The following is a 13,694-nucleotide window of genomic DNA, read 5'->3' as shown; positions in this document are numbered from 1 at the left end:
CATGCCTGGCCTTCTTATCAGCTACCAAAGCTGTCATTCCAGGGACTGAATTGTGTGGCCCTGAGGCACAGTGGGAGAATTCCCAGAGCAGCAGACTTGATTCAGCTCCTGCTTAATATAAGGAGAGATTTTTGGGGCCAAAGAGCTCCTTTCATGTCACTAGAATTTCCTGCCAGTTTTTGTCACCTACTGGCCTATGCCGCACACATTCCCCTATTGGAAGGTGAGGTCTTGTTTGTGTTTAACCAGGCCCAGCACTCTGGTGCCCTATGTGACATGTGACGTATTTGACATAGCAAAAAAGCTAGTCCTGTCATTTACCTTAGAAAAGTCCTTAGAGGGGCTGGATGCGCTGGCTCATGCCTGTAATCTCAACACTTTGGGAGGCTGAGGCTGGTGTATCACCTGAGGTAAGGAGTTCAAGACCAGCCTGCTCAACATGGCAAAACCCCGTCTCTACTCAAAATACAAAAAGTTAGCCGGGCGTGGTGGCACGCCCCTGTAATCCCAGCTACTCGGGAAGCTGAGGCACGAGAATCACTTGAACCCGGGAGGCAGAGGTTGCAGTGAGCCAAGATTGCACCATCGCACTCCAGCCTGGGCAATAAGAGCTAAATTCCGTCTCAAAAAAGAAAAAAGAAAAGTCCTTAGAGGGCGAGGCGTGGTGCCTCACGCCTGTAATCCCAACGCTTTGGGAGGCCAAGGCAGATGGATCATTGAACCCAGGAGTTCAAGACCAGCCTGGGTAACATGGCGGAACCTCGCCTCTACAAAACAGATAAAAATCAGCCAGGCATGGTGGCGCGCACCTTAGTCCCAGCTACTCAGGAGGCTGAGGTGGGAGGATTGCTTGAGTTCGAGAGGCAGAGATTGCAGTGAACTGAGATCGCACCACTGCACTCCAGCCTGGGCGACAGAGTCAGACTTTGTTGCACTTAGAGCTCTAGAAACCTCTAACGTTCTTGGAAAAAAAGTTCACCTGCTTGGCTGGGTGCGGTGGCTCACACCTGTAATCCCAGCACTTTGGGAGGCTGAGATGGATGGATCACTGGAGGTCAGGAATTCATGACAAGCCTGACCAACATGGTGAAACCCTGTCTCTACTAAAAATCCAAAAATCAGCTGGGCGTGGTGGCGCATGCCTGTAATCTCAGCTACTTGGGAGGCTGAGGCAGGAGAATCACTTGAATCCGGGAGGCAGAGGTTGCAGTGAGCCGAGATCGTGCCATTGCACTCCAGCCTGGGCAACAAGAGCGAGACTCTGTCTCAGAAAAAAAAAAAAAAAAGTTCACCTTCTCCTCCTGTTTTCCACGTGGCAGCCTGGACGGCAGTGGTGGTGATGGCACCAGACTGCCTGGGCTCAACTGCTCTGCCCCTTGCCATCCATTACCCTCAACAAGAGAGCCAACCTCTCTCTGCCTCAGTCTCCCCATGTGGCTGACAAGGCTACTTAAGTCATTGCATTGTCACAATAATTCACTGACTTAATACATATAGTGTTTATTTTATTTTTCTTCCCTCCTTTTCTCTCTTTCTTTTTTTCATAGGTTCTTGCTCCATCACCCCGGCTGGAGTGCAGTGGTGCAGTCATGGCTCACTGCAGCCTTAACCTCCTGGGTTCAAGTGGTCCTCCCACCTCAGCCTCTCACATAGCCGGGATTACAGGTGTGCACCACTGTGCCCAGCTAGCTTAAAACAATTTTTTGTTGAGACAGGGTCTCGCTATGTTGCCCAGTCTGGACAGGAACTCCTGGCCTCAAGTGATCCTCCTTTCTCAGCCTCTCAAAGTGTTGGGATTACAGGAGTGCACCATGTTGACTGTTTAGAATAGGGCTTGCCAGGCACAATACTCAGTGTGAGTTGCTAGTACTGTGTTTTTTGTTTGTTGTTTTGTTTTGTTTTGTTTCGTTGCTTTGAGACAAGGTCTCAGTCTGTTTCCCAGGCTGGAGTGCATTGGTGCCATCACGGCTCACTGTAGCCTCGAACTCCTGGACTCAGGTGATCCTCCCACCTCAGCCTTCCAAGCAGTTGGGACTACAGGCACGCCACCATGCCCAGCTAAATTTTGTATTTTTAGTAGAGACAGGGTTTTGCCATGTTACGCAGGTTTGTCTCCAATTCCTCGGCCTCCCAAAGTGCTGGGATTCTAGGCATGAGCCACTGCACCTGGCCCTGTTTTAAAATGTTTTTAAGCTGGCTGGGCGTGGTGGCTCACCCCTGTAATCCCAGCACTTTGGGAGGCCAAGGTGGGCAGATTACCTGAGGTCAGGAGTTCGAGACCAGCCTGGCCAATATGGCGAAACCCTGTCTCCATTAAAAATACAAAAAATTAGCGGGGAGTGGTGGCAGGTGCCTGTAATCCCAGCTACTCAGGAGGGTGAGCCACGAGAATCGCTTGAACCCAGGAACGGAGGTTGCAGTGAGCCAAGATCACGCCATTGCACTCCAGCCTGGGCAACAAGAGCGAAACTCCGCCTCAAAAAAAAGAAAAAAACAATGTTTTAAAACTACCCTTTTGTATTAATTTGATTCCAATATCTTACCTTGTGTGCCAGCACCGCAAAACAGTACTGTGAAGTCAGCGACATTTTCCCCATTTCAAAGAAGGGGAGGTTGATGCTCAGAGAGGTTACGCCCAAGGTCACACCACGAGGAGGGGCGTGGGCTGGGATCCAACCTGGGCCTGTGTGGTTCTACCCCTCATTCTGCCTCATGCCTGGATGTAAGCAGCTGCCAGGAGAGGACCACAGGAATTGGGCTGGGGCTCTAGAGCCAGCCTGTGAGGTCTTGGGCAGCCACATAACCTCTCTGTTTCCCAAGCCCTCATTTGTAAATGAAGGAAGTAGAGGAGCTCTGAGGCTCTCAAACGCCCACAAACAGAAGAGCCCTGGGTCTCGCCAGACCTCCCGACTCAGATCCCCACAGGTGGTGCTTGTGGCTGCAGGTCTAACGAGAACCCCAGCGACTCCTCTGCATGCTGTTTTGGGAGCCCCTGGCTGAGCTGGCCTGTGAGCCCTTTCCCGAGAGTGAGAGGCAAGTGGCAGGGCCCTGGCTGCACCTGTCCCAGAGTCCATGTTTGGCAGAGCCTGGCCTGCAGGACGGGTCAGGGAGGCTGCAGAGAGGAAGGTGAGGGGCTGGGCACGGGAGGCCTCCCTGCAGCTCTGAAGCGGGCACCTCTGTCCCTGAGAATGGTTCCTGCAGAGGGGCAAGACTCCCTTTGCCCTTAAGGGGGTTCCTCCCGCCCATCACACAGGACATTGACAGCACTTCACAGCCCCGGGGACACCCTCCGGCATCCTTCCAGCAGAGACAAGACTGTCCCCGAGTCCTGTGGAGTCTAAATGGGCAGTCGGTGAGGACACTCCCTCAGGGGTCCCACCAGCCCCTTCCCCCCCGAGGGCTGGGGTGCAGGGACTAAGGCAGGCCCCACTTTCCTCCCTCCCCTTGTCCTTGGGGTGAGGGGCACACTGCACTTTGGTGACTATTCGGCAGCCCCAGCCTTCAGCCCGGGTTCCCTGGCCTACCTGGCAGCGTCCTTGAATGCGAAACCTGGCAATCCCAGTCCCTCTCTCTCAGCCCCTGTGTCCGATTCTTTCTCGTCCACTAGGGGGAGCCGATGCACACAGCTCGGCCTCCCTCCCTCGGGGCTCCTTTAGGAACCACCTGGCGCTGGCGCTGGGCTGAGCGTTGGGCTGCCGCTGCCCCTTTGGATCCTCCTACCTGTCATGATCTCCGTGTTTTTTGTTTTTGCCATGGTAACTTGAATTATTTTGACTTCACAAAATAACATTGAAAATACATGAATACTTATTTGAAGACTTTCAAATTGTCGCAAAATAACATAAAATATCTTTGGTTTGGCTGAATGCATAACTTTCCTTTTCCAGTAACAATATAATTCTTTATCCACATTAATAGTTGTATATCTTGGCTGGGCGCGATGGCTCATGCCTGTAATCTCAGCACTTTGGGAGGCCGAGGTGGGCGGATCACGAGGTCAGGAGTTCGAGACCATCCTGGCTAACATGGTGAAACCCCATCTCTACTAAAAACACAAAAATTAGCCAGGCGTGGTGGTGTGCGCCTGTAATCCCAGGTACTTGGGAGGCTGAGGCAGGAGAATCACTTGAACCCAGGAGGCAGAGGTTGCAGTGAGCCGAGATTCCACCACTGCACTCCAGCCTGGGTGACAGAGCGAGACTCCATCTCAGAAAAAGAAAGTTGTATATCTTAAACACATAGAATAAGGAAATAATACTGTCCTACAAAATAAAACTCAAATGATATATTTATGGCAAAAACCAAACCTAGACTGTCGTAAAGAAGGCGGGGATCACAGGCTTCTGTCTAAAGGCGTGCTCACATCCACCTGTCAACGATCTCCACTTTGCAGTTCACGCTGAGCCTTGTTACTAATAGCAGTCACCACAGCGAGCACGTCGACCGACGTCAGGCAGTGGACTAGACCTGCAAATAGCCTTGCATTGTCTTCCGCCCTCACTTAGGAGGGAGAACGCCCACTTTCAGACCCAGGCCCTGAGAGGGAGTGAATTGCCCTGGGGTACAAGGGGAGGGAGAAGACGAGTTGCTGCACCTGGTCAGGGCATGTCTGGCCTTGTGGCTGCGCTGCTCCATGGGGTCCGAGAGACTGTCCTGGAGACAAACCTGGAGAGCCTCGTTGGTTCCTCGCCTTAGAGAGAAGAGGTGGCCAAACGTGAAGCCACCAGTGACGCCAGAACCACCAGCAACTGAGGCTGCCCTAGGGCAGGCTTCAACCTCAGAGCTTCTCTCTCTGTGCCAGTGGCTTAGTGCCCCCTGTCTAGCCTGCATCCTCCAAAAGCGCTTCTTGGCACTTCCGCGCCATCTTCTATATGCAAATTAAGGGCAGATGTAAATTGGAGGCAGATATTTATTTTTATGCAGATGAGCCACTCCAGAGTGGTGCACGGGAGATCTCGTGAAAGCAAAATATCTCCCGGCGTGCGCTGCTTGTGTTATGTTCGGGTTTTAAGTCGTGTCAGCGTTTACATTTTCTTAATATGAGAAATGCCTGCATTGTTCTGCCGCCAACTCCCCCTCCCTCCCTGCAACCCCTGGCCTCTCTGCTGGCGCCTAATCGTTTTTTATTCTTTTGCTTCTGCTTCCTTAGTCACAAGTTTGGGAAAAAAGTCACCTATTTCAACTACCTGAGTGAGCTCCACGAATACCTTAAATACGACCAGCTGATCGTCCCCCCGGAAGTTGTGCAGTGAGTGTCTGTTAGACCCCAGAAGCCACATCAATACATCTTCGTGCTTCCAAAGGGCTTGCTTCAATCCCGTGAATGTTTAAGGCTTGATTTCCAAATGTGTGCTTGGCTAGATTTGGCTTGGAAATCTGCGGCATCGACAAAGATCTGCAGCAAATGTGCTAATTGCTGACTCAGAGAAATGAAATTGCAAAGGTTGTATACAGGACGGGATGTTTTCCTCGCCCACCATTGCAAAACTGATTTAAAAAATAAGCCCTAGCATGGCAACGGCCGTTTGTTGCCTTGGTGTTTACTGTTTTTGCTTTTGAGCAGACAATTAGGGGAATTTCCCAGGCGTGTGGATAACGCTGTGTACAGAATGAAATGTTCTCAGGGACGTCGCGGGTGCTGTAGAAAACGACCTGTCTCCTGGATGCTGAAAGCTTAATTGGTGTGTCTGCTATGAGGCTTAAACGTAGGCCCAGATGAATAGAGGCTGCCCAGAAAGGCGCATGCCATGCAGCCAGTACAGGGTGCGGCCAGATCCAGCCTGGGTCTCTAGACCCCCAGGCTGGGCTCCCTCTGCCCCTGTGTCTCCCTCTCTGAGGGGCTCCTTTGAGGGAGTAGGCTCCTGCCAAAGTGCATGCAGGTAAGGCTGGTAGCCTTGCAGGGGTAATGGAGATAATAACTTCTCTCCGGACGCCAAGTCACATGGCAGGTGCTGGGATATAGAGGTGTTTAGGGAGTGTGGTCCCTGCCCTCATGACACTCTCAGACTAGTGAGGGCCACAAATCAGTGATGACGGGGGCCAGAGGAGGCACTGAACCCAGCTGGGGAGGGGACTGGTGTGTGGGGGTAATCCAGGAAGACTTCCAGGAGGAGGTGGCTTTTAAAGTGAGTTTCACAGGGACAGTTGGCTAGATCAAGAGGCCAGGGAAGCACATTTCCAGCAGAGGGAAGCCCTCCTACAAATGTGGGTGAAATATTGGGAGATCTGGAGGCAGTGAGAAGTCCCATGTGATCAGGCAGAAGTTGGTGAACGTGAAGCTGGAGGTCACCTTGGGCCGGGAGTCCTTGGTGCCAAGCAGAGGAGAGTGGACTGGACCTGGAGGCCATGGGAGGATGATGGGAATCCCTGGTCGGCCGTGGGCCCTGGCAAGACCCCACTGCCAGACCTCACTAGAGTGATCGGGGGGAGTCCATGGAGACGGCTCAGAAGATGTCTTTTTAGCAGCTCTGTGGTGGAAGTGATTTGGTCTGGTGACAAAGGGTAACTCACATCCTCCTGTGTGGGAGAGCGATTTGGGGATGAAATGGATGGCATCTGTGAAACACGCAGCTCCGGGTTCTCAATGGGTACTGGGTGCAGTCTAGGGCCTCGAATGTGCAGGTGGCTGGCAACACTGAGGGTGCAGGGTCCTGTGAGTCAGAGGGGATGAGGTTTGGGAGAGGGGCGTGGGCTTGGGCATTGGGAGCTCCTGAACTTACTCAGTAGGCAGCCGGCACCCCTATTTCATAGCCATGCAGCAGAACCCCAGAGGACACATCCAATCCTGATGCTTTTAATTGAGCATCTACTAGACTGGGGGTGGGGCTAAGTCTGGATTTTATCCACCCCCACATACTTCCTGGTGGGTGCTGTGAGCACCAGAGGCTGAGACCCACTGGCACAGCGGCAGGGCAGGGCCTTGGGGTCCTGAATCCTGGCCGTCATCCCAGCTTGTGACCTGGGGCATGTCACCAGACCTTGACAAGCCTCAGTTTCCCAATCTGTAAAGTAGACAAAATAACCCCTCTACAGTAGGCCCCTCATGAGGGACAGAGACACCTCTGAGGAGCCACTCGGGGCACAGAGCGCTGTGATTAACTCACAAAGAACAACCGCAAGTGCTAGCAGCTCACACCTGCTTGGCTGGCCAGGCTCAGTCCAGTGCACCACCTTCTCCACAGACCTTCCCTGAGTGTCGGGTGCCTCTGCGACATGTGCCTGCACCATCTTGTGTCACTGACTGCCTCGCTCCCGAGCTGCCAACTAATGCTCATGTGCCCCCGCCCCCCCATCCTGTGGCCAGGTCACTGCTGTATGGACAGTGCCCGGCACATAGTAGGGCTTCAATACGTATTTGCCTGTGTTAAGGAAGGGACTGTGTTAAGGAGGGACTGTGTTAGGGAGGGACTGTGTTAAGGAGGGACTGTGTTAGGGAGGGACTGTGTTAGGGAGGGACTGTGTTAAGGAGGGACTGTGTTAAGGAGGGACTGTGTTAGGGAGGGACTGTGTTAGGGAGGGACTGTGTTAGGGACGGACTGTGTTAGGGAGGGACTGTGTTAAAGAGGGACTGTGTTGGGGGGGACTGTGTTAAGGAGGGACTGTGTTAGGGAGGGACTGTGTTAAGGAGGGACTGTGTTAGGGAGGGACTGTGTTAGGGAGGGACTGTGTTAGGGAGGGACTGTGTTAGGGAGGGACTGTGTTAGGGAGGGACTGTGTTAAGGAGGGACTGTGTTAGGGACTGTGTTGGGGGGGACTGTGTTAAGGAGGGAGTGTGTTAGGGAGGGACTGTGTTAGGGAGGGACTGTGGTGTTAGGGAGGGACTGTGGTGTTAGGGAGGGACTGTGTTAAGGAAGGGACTGTGTTAGGGAGGGACTGTGTTAGGGAGGGACTGTGTTAAGGAGGGAGTGTGTTAAGGAGGGACTGTGTTAGGGAAGGAGTGTGTTAGGGAGGGAGTGTGTTAAGGAAGGGACTGTGTTAGGGAGGGACTGTGGTGTTAGGGAGGGACTGTGTTAAGGAGGGACTGTGTTAAGGAGGGACTGTGTTAGGGAGGGACTGTGTTAGGGAGGGACTGTGTTAGGGAGGGACTGTGTTAGGGAGGGACTGTGTTAAGGAGGGACTGTGTTAGGGACTGTGTTGGGGGGGACTGTGTTAAGGAGGGAGTGTGTTAGGGAGGGACTGTGTTAGGGAGGGACTGTGGTGTTAGGGAGGGACTGTGGTGTTAGGGAGGGACTGTGTTAAGGAAGGGACTGTGTTAGGGAGGGACTGTGTTAGGGAGGGACTGTGTTAAGGAGGGAGTGTGTTAAGGAGGGACTGTGTTAGGGAAGGAGTGTGTTAGGGAGGGAGTGTGTTAAGGAAGGGACTGTGTTAGGGAGGGACTGTGGTGTTAGGGAGGGACTGTGTTAAGGAGGGAGTGTGTTAAGGAAGGGACTGTGTTAGGGAGGGACTGTTAAGGAGGGAGTGTGTTAGGGAGGGACTGTGTTAGGGAGGGACTGTGTTAGGGAAGGAGTGTGTTAGGGAGGGACTGTGTTGGGGGGGACTGTGTTAAGGAGGGAGTGTGTTAGGGAGGGACTGTGTTAGGGAGGGACTGTGTTAGGGAGGGACTGTGTTAGGGAGGGACTGTGTTAGGGAGGGACTGTGTTAGGGAGGGACTGTGTTGGGGGGGACTGTGTTAAGGAGGGACTGTGGTGTTAGGGGGGGACTGTGTTAAGGAGGGAGTGTGTTAGGGAGGGACTGTGGTGTTAGGGAGGGACTGTGTTAAGGAAGGACTGTTACCTGCAGCACAGAGGCTCTTTTCTTTTCTTTCTTTTTTTTTTTGAGACAGAGTCTCGCTCTGTCGCCCAGGCTGGAGTGCAATGGCGTGATCTCGGCTCACTGCAACCTCCACCTCTTGGGTTCAAGTGATTCTCCTACCTCGGCCTCCCGAGTAGCTGGGATTACAGGTGTGCACAACCATGCCCAGCTAATTTTTGTATTTTCGGTAGAGATGGGGTGTCATCATGTTGGCTGGGCTGGTCTCAAACTCCTAACCTCAAGTGATTCACCTGCCTCGGCCTCCCGAAGTGTTGGGATTATAGGCGTGAGCCACCATGCCCAGCACAGAGGTTCTTTTCACCTGAAGGCTTTAACCACCTCCTTCAGAGTTTATCCATCCTATTCAGAGTCCATCTGTTCATTCATGGGTTTCTTGTTTCATTCAACAAATATTTTAATTGAGCATCTACTAGGCAGCAAGCCCTTTCCAGGCACTGGGGATAAAGTAATTAACAAAAGGGACGAGTTTCCTTTAGCATTACCGGCCAGCTCTTGTCTTAAATTCAGACACTCGGTAGAGCTGAGGGTGGTCACGCCCACCTTGGGGCTGACCGCATGGTAAGCAGGTGAGGCTGCTCTGCCTGCCAGGGGTCTCAGGAGAGACTGGACATTTGCTGGGGGTTGGACTACTGCCTCTTATGAGAACAGCCCACAGCAGTGGGGGATTGTGACTGTGTGTATGTGAGTGTGTGTGTGAGCTGGCAGTGTGGCACGTGCGCCCAGAGGGATGAGATGCCCAGGTGTCCTGCAGGTAGGGCATCCAGCCCCACCCAGAGCCTCCGTGGCTGCTAGCTGCCCCTGCCAGGCGAGAGCCCAGCCTCTGCTGTGTCTGCAGGTACGATGAGAAGCTCCAGAGCCTGCACGAGGGCCGGACGCCGCCTCCCACCAAGACACCACCGCCGCGGCCCCCGCTGCCCACCCAGCAGTTTGGCGTCAGTCTGCAATAGTAAGTGAGCCTGGGATGTGCCTGCTCCTCTGCCCTGGAACCCTGGGAGCTATGGGGCGCTTCTGGGTCCAGAAACATTTTCCCCAGACCTTTGTCTCCAGCAGCCAAGCTGAACCCTGCAGGAAAGCCAAAGCCTGAGCTCATCGCTGCGGCCGTGGCTCGCTGCTCGGTGCCTGGTTGGGGTGCGCGTGCTCGCTGCTCGGTGCCTAGTTGGGGTGCGCGTGCTCGCTGCTCGGTGCCTGGTTGGGGGGCGCGTGCTCGCTGCTCGGTGCCTGGTTGGGGGCCGCGTGCTCGCTGCTCGGTTCCTGGTTGGGGGGCGCGTGCTGGCTGCTCGGTGCCTGGTTGGGGGGCGCGTGCTCGGTGCCTGGTGTGGGGGGCGCGTGCTCGCTGCTCTGTGCCTGGTTGGGGGGGGCGCGTGCTCGCTGCTCGGTGCCTGGTTGCGGGGGACCGGCAGTGGGTAGTGGATGGGGGTCTCTGGGGTTCCCGCCCCAGCTTTCATCACTGCTGCCCCCTGCCCTCCGGGTACACAGCGGGACACTTCCCACCACCTTCAAGGAGGGCGTAGTCATGGGATGTGCTTAGGTGTAGGTGTGGGGTGTGTCATGCTAGGAGGAAGCTTCCAGAGCCAGTGGGCAGCTGCCTGTCATGGTGATGTACAGGCCTGGGTCCGGTAGAGACGGCGCCTGGTCACTCTGCATCCCTGATCCCCGCATCACCATGCACCCTGCTAACACCCAGGCTGGACACAGGCATAGAGAAGACAGGCTTGTGCTGGGCTCAGCCGCTGAGATTTAAGGGTCATTGTTACCGCAGCATAACCTGTCCTTCCTAATACCCTTTATCAGCCACGTGACCTCGAACTCACCTGTTCTCTCAGCTTGTTTCCTTATTCCTGTTATACTACCTTTTTTGGGGGTGGCGGGAACAGTCTCGTTCTGCCTCTCAGGCAGGAGTGCAGTAGCACCATCTCAGCTCACTGCAATCTCCGCCTCCTGGGTTCAAGCTATTCTCCTGCCTCAGCCTCCTGAGTAGCTGGGATTACAGGCGCACACCACCACGCCTGGCTAATTTTTTGTATTTTTAGTAGAGACAGGGTTTGGCCATGTTGCCTGGCTAGTCTCAAACTCCTGACCTCAAGCGATCCACCCCTCTCAGCCTCCCAAAGTGCTGGGATTACAGGTGTGAGCCACTGCACCTGGCCACCCAGGGTAGATTTTGAAACATTTTGAAAGGTTTTGAGAACTGAGGAGGCTCTGGGCGGCATCTGGGCCAGGGGAGGAGGTGCATTGGTCACCCGCCTTTACTGAGCCATGTGGGCAGGGGCATTCCTGGGGTTAGAAGGAAGTGGATTCGGCCCTGGGAACCTGCCTGTTTCTTTCTTGGCCGAGAGTGGAGGAGCTCAGGGAGGGCAGGGGGGGAGGCAGAATCATGGCCCCCGACGAAGTCCATGCCCTCATTCCCAGAACCTGTGATTAGGTCACCTTACATGGCAAAAGGGACTTGGCAGAAATGATTAAGTGAAGGAGCTTGGGATGGTAGGTTATCCTGGGTTCTCTGGTGGGCCCAAAGCAATCGCCAGCGTCTTTACAAGAGGGCGGGAGGTAGGGTCAGAGTCAGAGAGGAGATGTGGCAGCAGAAGCAGAGGCCGGAGGGGTGCGGGGCCAGAAGCCAAGGCATTCAGGCACCTCTAGAAACTGAAAAAGGCAAGAAATGGATTCTCCCCTGGAGCCTCCAGGTGGAAGACGATCAGGTCAACCCCTTTTTGACTCCTGACACCTACAGGATGTGAGATAATACATTTGGGTGTCTTTTTTTTTTTTTTTTTGAGACAGAGTCTCGCTCTGTCCCCCAGGCTGGAGTGCGGTGGTGTGAGCTCAGCTCACTGCAACCTCCGCTTCCTGGGTTCAAGCAATTCTCCTGCCTCAGCCTCCCAAGTAGCTGGGATTATAGGCACCTGCCACTATGCCTGGCTAATTTTTGTATTTTTAGTAGAGACAGGGTTTCATCATGTTAGCCAGGCTGGTCTTGAACTCCTGACCTCAGGTGATCCACCTGCCTCGGCCTCCCAAAGTGCTAGGGTTACAGGTGTGAGCCACCTCGCCTGGCCCATTTGTGTTGTTTTAAGCTACCAAGTTGATGGTAATTAGTTACTGGGGCCACATGAAAATAAAGTAGGTGGTAGTGAGTGGTGGGTAGTTGTCAGTATAGGGGGAGGGAAGTGTGTCTAAATCTTGTTCCCAGAGCTAGCAAGATTGCTTCCAGGCTGCTTGAGCCCAGGAGAGGGCTGGGCCTGGAGTGCAAATGTGAAGTTGGGTAGGCATCTCAGGTGTATCACAGCTAAAGAGTTGGTGCCCCAGTGTGGGTCCCTAGACCAGCACTATCTGATGGAACTCTCTGTCAGGATGGACGAGGTCTGCACGGTCCAGTACGGTAGCCAGTGCTGGCGTGTGGCCAGTGCACATGCTGAATTTCTAATTTTATTTCATTTTAACTAATTTAATTTAGAATCATCGCATGTGACTTTTGACTGTTGTACTGCACAGCACAGCTCTGACTGTTTCACCCTCACCTTCCCTAACTAGGCACACACACAAGGGGTTGTACTTAGACATTTTGTAAGCACTTTGCCAATAAATGAGCAAAAGAATATATGTTTAAATAGAATGTTCACCCCAAATGTATCTGGAACACACATTTTACTACCAAATAGTACTTCCTTTTCCTTTTTCAGACATAGTGAGAATGTGCGGGTATGAACCACTCTTCCGCTCCCACCACCTCTAGGGGCTGCCCAGGAATGCTGGGTGGGGCAGGCACCTGCAGTGACCTCGGGCCCCTCCTGGGGGCACTGGTGAGAACTCAGCCCTTGACCAGGCTCAGCCAGCAGACCAGAATTTTTTTTTTTTTTTTTTTGAGACAATTTTTTTTTTTTGAGTCTCACTCTGTCACCCAGGCTGGAGTGCAGTGGCAGGATCTCGGCTCCCTGCAACCTCCACCTCCCGGGTTTAAGCAATCCTCCTGCCTCAGCCTCCTGATTAGCTGAGACTACAGGCATGCACCACCACACCTGGCTAATTTTTTTGTATTTTTAGTACAAGCAGGGTTTCACCATGTTGGCCAGGCTGGTCTTGAACTCCTGATCTCAAGTGATCCACCTGCCTCGGCCTCCTACTGGGATTACAGGCATCAGCCACCACGCCTGGCCCAGGCCAGGATATTCCAGCCATCAGGTGACCGTTTTCCCCACGTTCCTGAAGCCCTGTGTCTCCAGCCCGTTACTGGGGCTCTGCTGGGCTGATACTGCTTCCATGTGCTCTGGCACACACAGGACCAGGGGTGGGTCCTTAGCTGGGAGGCTCCAGCCACGCCTTTCTCATCTCTTGTTTCATTGTTCAGAGCCACTTCTCTCTTCTTATCATCTAACAAAACTTTAAAAATGAAAAAGGCCAGGTGCGATGGCTCATGCCTGTAATCCCAATATTTTGGGAGGCTGAGGTGGGTGGATCACCTGAGGTCAGGAGTTCAAGACCAGCCTGGCCAGTATGGTGAAACCCTGTATCCACTAAAAATACCAAAAAAAAAAAAAAAAAAAATTAGTCGGGCATGGTGCCGCACGCCTGTAATCACAGCTACTCGGGAGGCTGAGGCAGGAGAATTGCTTGAACCTGGGAGGCAGAGGTTGTAGTGAGCCGAGATTTTGCCACTGCACTCCAGCCTGGGAGACAGAGCGAGTCTCCATCTCGAAAAAAACAAAAAAGAAAAGAAAAAACAAGCGTAGCTCACAGACTTCGAAAGCCATTTACTGAGTGAAGTGTAAGCAAATTGTTAGCCATGGCTGTAGCCTCTCGGCTCCTAGAAGGCCACCAGAGATACCATTTGCCCTGCATTCTGAGCAGGTGCCTTTCAGAACGTACTGATGCAGAGCTGTTGGCTTTAA

The 13,694-nt window shown here is 53.4% G+C and overlaps 1 protein-coding gene across 2 annotated transcripts in view; it reads left to right on the top strand.

The window, feature by feature from the left end:
• ARHGAP8 (Rho GTPase activating protein 8) overlaps positions 1-13,694 on the top strand; it is a 108,798-nt gene that overhangs the window by 59,638 nt on the left and 35,466 nt on the right. For both annotated transcript variants that reach the window (XM_063622973.1, XM_063622972.1), the window contains 2 exons: positions 5,150-5,248; positions 9,647-9,757. In XM_063622973.1, coding sequence (XP_063479043.1) covers positions 5,150-5,248; positions 9,647-9,757 — 210 coding nt within the window. The remainder of the gene's footprint in view (positions 1-5,149; positions 5,249-9,646; positions 9,758-13,694) is intronic.

The sequence above is a fragment of the Symphalangus syndactylus genome, chromosome 18 (assembly GCF_028878055.3).
Source record: "Symphalangus syndactylus isolate Jambi chromosome 18, NHGRI_mSymSyn1-v2.1_pri, whole genome shotgun sequence".
Taxonomy (NCBI): Eukaryota; Metazoa; Chordata; class Mammalia; order Primates; family Hylobatidae; genus Symphalangus; species Symphalangus syndactylus.
The sequence above is the reverse complement of the archived record's forward strand: the minus strand, read 5'-3'. Positions and strand labels throughout refer to the sequence as shown.